We start from the raw sequence: 5168 nt of genomic DNA, 5'->3' as shown, positions 1-5168 counted from the left end.
AATAAGGCTTTTTTTTTGCTCCTAGTGAAACACATGGCACAGCTGTCATGAGCATCTGGGGTCATCTGGTCAGTCTGCATCACTGCTGTCATACTCTGATCAGGAGAAATGTGTTTGCTGTGCTCATCCAGTAACTGCTGAACTCAGTGTTCCAAGTAGCAAAAGTAAACTTAACTTGATACAAGTGGCTTGTACTGAGCACTTTAATGCTTGAATTACACTGAGATAGATGGATTTTAATGCTTTCTGTATTTTTCCTAGTAACATGAAAGAAATGCACACAACTTATCTTCTTATTCTTTAAAATAGGACACCGACAGCACAAACCTCCCTTGCCCGACACTATTCCACATGGAAACAGAACATACAGGATCCTTCAGAAAAAATTAACGTGGTATGAGGCATTGAGATTGTGCCAACAAAATAACAGTGATTTAGCAAGTGTACACAGTGAATCAGAACAGTTATTTCTAGAAGATATTGTCAAGCAGGATGGTTATCCTCTGTGGCTTGGGCTGTCAATTCATGATGTAAGTATATACTGTTGGGGACATCAGTAACAGATCTGTAAATAATGTTTTGGACAAGATACGAAATATTGTCTGATGTTTTTTTCCAGTTCCTTAGAATCTCTTTTCCATGTAGTATATTTTCAACCCTGTGTAATGTGTTAATATTAAATTTTGTTGAATGTAGGCACACTAAGATATTTCTTCCTAATACCTGACAGTTTAAAATAGTGGAGTGTTCTCTCATCATTCCTTGCAGCACAAGGAAGCGTGATTTGCAGTGCTATCTTTAGAGGCTTCAGACTTTATGGCCCTCTGTAGAATCAGATTTCATTAACAAATAGAGACAGACAAGGCTGTGTGGAACCTGCTTAGTTGAGGTCAGGACTGGCTCTCCAGAGCAGTTCAGGAACAGGCTCTCAGTGAGTTAAGTGTCCATCCTCCCAGAAAACACAATAGCAGGAGGCAGCTGCAGATCTGCTTCCTCCTCTGTCTGCTTTACTGTGGAGCCAAAAGCCTGTGACCCTGACCCTGGTCCCCTCACTAATTGCCAGACCTGGCAGTAGTAGGTAGTTGGCAGGAGTAGTACCTCTGCAGAGGTGTGTCATTTCTATGCATACCTGGGAATGGGTCCCTCCCAACTGACTTCTCATTGTCATGAGTTTCCAGGAGGGTATCTGAAGTAGGAGGTAGCACTGCAAACCATCCCTGAGCTGCCAGTTCTACTCACTGCAGCCACCTCAACAATTTAGCAGTTTGCAACATATCCACTAGTGTTCATAGCAGGGAAGGCAGATTGCTGAACTGGAACAGCAGGGTGGAACCAAGTAAAATGTTCCTCATAGGATAAAACAGGCACATTGCAGGTTTAAACTTGTGAACATGCTGTACTTTCTCAGTTCCCACAAATAATAAAAATTTCTATGTAAAGAAAATGCAAACTATGTTGTACATTTATTTACTGTGAATTTAGATGAGACCACCTGCTCTTTAATTTATCACTCTACAACGGACAAATATTGCTACATGACTTAATTCACAATGGATGAGATTTAAAACACAGTCATATGTGGTTTAAAAATTTTGGGGTTTTTTCTTTATTAGGGAAGTAAAGCTAATTTTGAATGGTCAGATGGAAGTGACTTTGACTACTACCCCTGGGAATTAGAAAACTCAAATACTACTGAGAACTGTGTTCTTTTGGATACTAAAGGATTTTGGAACCGTACAAAATGTACTAATGTTGCTGAAGGTGCCATTTGCTACAGCCCTCCAAACAGTAAGTGTTATTTTTAAGGTTTTGTGTAGTTGTGTTTACATGTTGTGTTTAGAAATAGAAATTAAGGTTGAAATACTGCACATGATTCCCTTTTTATGAAGAGTTTTCTATCAGAAATGATAAAACACTTTTTAATACTTCAGAGAGATAAATTCTCATCATTCCAGTGGTGAAAACCTAAATCAAATCTGGTTGCTTCTTGATCACCTGTGATAACAATATCAAATGTACGTATCTTTTCTAAATCAAATTACTAATCAAATATATACCATAAATGTCAAAACCCACAAAAAAGCAATAAAAAATCATTCCCAACCCTTTGGGATTTGTGTTATGCTCATTTTTAAGTAAATTCATCCATGGCACAAGAAGGAATGTAAACTAATTGAATAGTGGTTGTTGGTAGGAGTAGTAGCCCCTGTTAATACTCATCGTGTTATTCCAGAGACTGTGCACAAACTGCTGCAGCAGAAATAACATCAATTTCTTTGTCTTTGCAGAGAGAAAATTAGAGCCAAAGCAAGCAAGCAGAGCCTCTGGATGCCCACAGAGTAATGGCTCCCTGCAGTGGGAACAGTACAGGGATCACTGTTACGCTTTTGACATGGCGTTCTACAATTTTTCCGTGTATAATGTGGAAGAGGCTAAGAGAATCTGCAAGAAGCTGAGTAGGTTTAGACTCTTTATCACATTACAACTTGTAATACAAATCCACTATTTGAGAAGAAATAAAATCCAACAACCTAAAATCTTACACTGATTGTACTTCAGCTTTGCCATTTTTATGCTCCTCAAGTTTAGGAAGTGCAATAGCAAGCTTTATCTTTAAACACCTGAGGAAAACTCTTAACAAAATACTGCAACATGCTACAGATCATTTGGCACACAGGTATCAGTAGATAAAATGCAGGTAGCCAGTTGAAGAAGATTCAGAGGTTTAATGCTTGTGGTTTGAAGGAAGACATTTTATCTGCATGCAAAGTTAGTGCTGTTGACAGGGCTTTCTTATTATATCCTTGCCATAGCTGCTTGCTAATAGGGAGCTTGCTAACCTATCAAATGGTTCAAAGGGTATGTATGTTATAGGTCTTAAAGCATGTAACAAACTTAATGTTATGTCCCATTAAAGGATTTTCTATCTTCTTTGCTGAGCAACATGGGGAATTGTATTGCAGAGACAATGTTAATCAGTTTCATGGACAGAAGGTTTAATCACCCTGACGTAGAAGTTAGTGACTGATGTAACTTTCTTTTATGGAATTATCTTATGGTGTGATGTTGGACTCGCTATTTAGGATCTAAAAAAAACCAGTCCTGGATGCAGTTGTCTGTTGAATCAAATTTGTTCTGGTAGTTGAAAGAGAAAGCACCTGGCTTATATTCATATATATACTTGTAGAGAATGGGTACACTCTGAGCATGCCTTTCTAGCATGCCCTTTCCTCCCTCTTATTCCTTAATTACTGTGCATAAAAACCTGAGGCACGGTGGAAGGATTGATTTAGAAATTAACCTGACTCAGCAAAATGCTGAGTTTTTGTTCAACTATATTTTTGAAAGTCTATTACTTGGGCAAGACTAGTAATCAGGCATATCTCTTGATATCTTCCATGTGTGTAGTCTGCAGCTGCAGTAAGTTTACTCCCATTTTATTCTCTATAACCTGGTAGAATAACAAGCCATCTGAAGCCATCTTGTAAAACATGCTGTATTTTAGGGGATGGGAGGTTCATATCTTTATTCAGAAGGTTATTCTAAGCTAATTTTACAAGCCAGATCAGCAAATCCTTTCCCATAGTAATTGTTCCCAAATAAAGTCAGTGTACCAGCATCATGAAAAATTGTCTAAGTTGCAATTCTGACTGTTTTCCTCTGCCCCTTAGATCCTTCAGCAACCCTTCTGACTATAGTGGATGCTGAGGAAAATGCATTTGTGAGCACACACATAAAGGAACATGATCTCATCACCAAGAATGTATGGCTTGGCCTGGATCAGACCTTTAAGGGTAAGAAGTAGCAACAACGGATGAGTATGAATGTTTCATATTATAAATATAAATGCATAAATCCTCAAATAAGAACAGTTCTGTAGTGTTGGTAGCCTACAGTAACTTCTACTTGAGGTTGGGATCTGTCGTTTAACATTTTAAAAAAGCACATTGGACTTCATTGTAGTTAAATCTCTTCCTGCTGTAGTTAGGGTAATAAGGAGTCCCTGAAATTAATTTTTCCCACCTCTGTTATTGCTGCCTAATATTTGATGCAAGAGCATCAATTGCTAAAGGTCTAGAGAAGAGGGGTGGCTAAAAATTGTGTTAATATTTACTGCTTTTAATATATGGGATGGCTAGTCAGCCCTTTTCTTTTTAGCAATGTAAAGAGATCAATAGGTTGTGACTGACATTGTGTAGCATTACAGGATGTTTTGGTGATCTAGACTAAGTCATGTTTTTTTCAACAGGACAGTCCCTGAACTGGCTGGATGGCTCATCTGTTAAATATGTCAACTGGGAGAATAAAACTGCAGAAGCCAATGAAAAATGCAGTGTTATCTTGTCCACAACTGGCATGTGGTCCAAAGTTGACTGTGCACGTAGTCGAAGCAGAGTGGTTTGTAAAGCTCCTTTAGGTATGGAAGTGTTGTTTTAGCAGAGACTTGATTTTGTAGAGACTGTTTTCAGGAATTTCTGGTTTATTGGATAAAATCTGTGTTGAAATACTGGAAGTGCAATTCACAAAAGAGCCCATCAAGTACTTCTGCTTAAGCAAGAGTCTTCTGTTGTTGTTTAACCATAAAACTGCATTCAGAGACAAATTGTCTAGGAATTTAGTTCTCCTGGCTCTCACTATCCACTCAGTGGGTAAGGAACAGAACTGAAATGTCCAGAAAGCATAGAGTTATTGCCATTGCTTCTTACCACAGGGTATCTGTTGTGGTGAGTTTGTGTTGGTGGAATCAGAAAGAGTTCTGCTTATAAGCCAAGTACTGCACGTTGTGGTTTCAGTCGTGGGGAGGCTTCTGGAAATGTCACCCCATAACTCCAGAAAAAGACTCAGGCCTTTACTCCCTCATCCTTGGCTTTGTACAGGAAAGCAAGCAGTTAACTGAGCATTAAGCAAGCAAGTTCCCAAGAAGCAGTGGAATCTTTCTGATTTTGTATACATTTTCACTGAAATGCAGGAATAGATTAAACTTTGTGCCAATAAGGAAGACCTCAACAAGATCTCTTCGGTTTGAGGGGAGTATAATTACCTTCCCTTCCGAGAGCCAAGGATCTCATTAGATTTATGAAGTATACAAACCTCTAAATGAGTGCAGCGTTGTAAGTAGGTTTTTTTGAATTCCAGAGGTCCCTTCCAACCTAAATATTAGTAAATTA

At 38.5% G+C, this 5168-nt stretch overlaps 1 protein-coding gene across 1 annotated transcript in view; it reads left to right on the top strand.

Annotated features, from left to right (window-relative positions):
- Positions 1 to 5168, top strand: part of LY75 (lymphocyte antigen 75) — a 44708-nt gene that overhangs the window by 37478 nt on the left and 2062 nt on the right. Inside the window, exons 31-35 of the mRNA XM_014307333.2 lie at positions 310 to 530; positions 1614 to 1788; positions 2289 to 2456; positions 3672 to 3794; positions 4250 to 4417. Coding sequence (XP_014162808.2) covers positions 310 to 530; positions 1614 to 1788; positions 2289 to 2456; positions 3672 to 3794; positions 4250 to 4417 — 855 coding nt within the window. The remainder of the gene's footprint in view (positions 1 to 309; positions 531 to 1613; positions 1789 to 2288; positions 2457 to 3671; positions 3795 to 4249; positions 4418 to 5168) is intronic.

Source organism: Geospiza fortis, unplaced genomic scaffold, assembly GCF_000277835.1.
Source record: "Geospiza fortis unplaced genomic scaffold, GeoFor_1.0 scaffold112, whole genome shotgun sequence".
NCBI classification, from domain to species: Eukaryota; Metazoa; Chordata; class Aves; order Passeriformes; family Thraupidae; genus Geospiza; species Geospiza fortis.
Note: the sequence above shows the minus strand (reverse complement) of the source record. Positions and strands in the feature narration are given on the sequence as shown.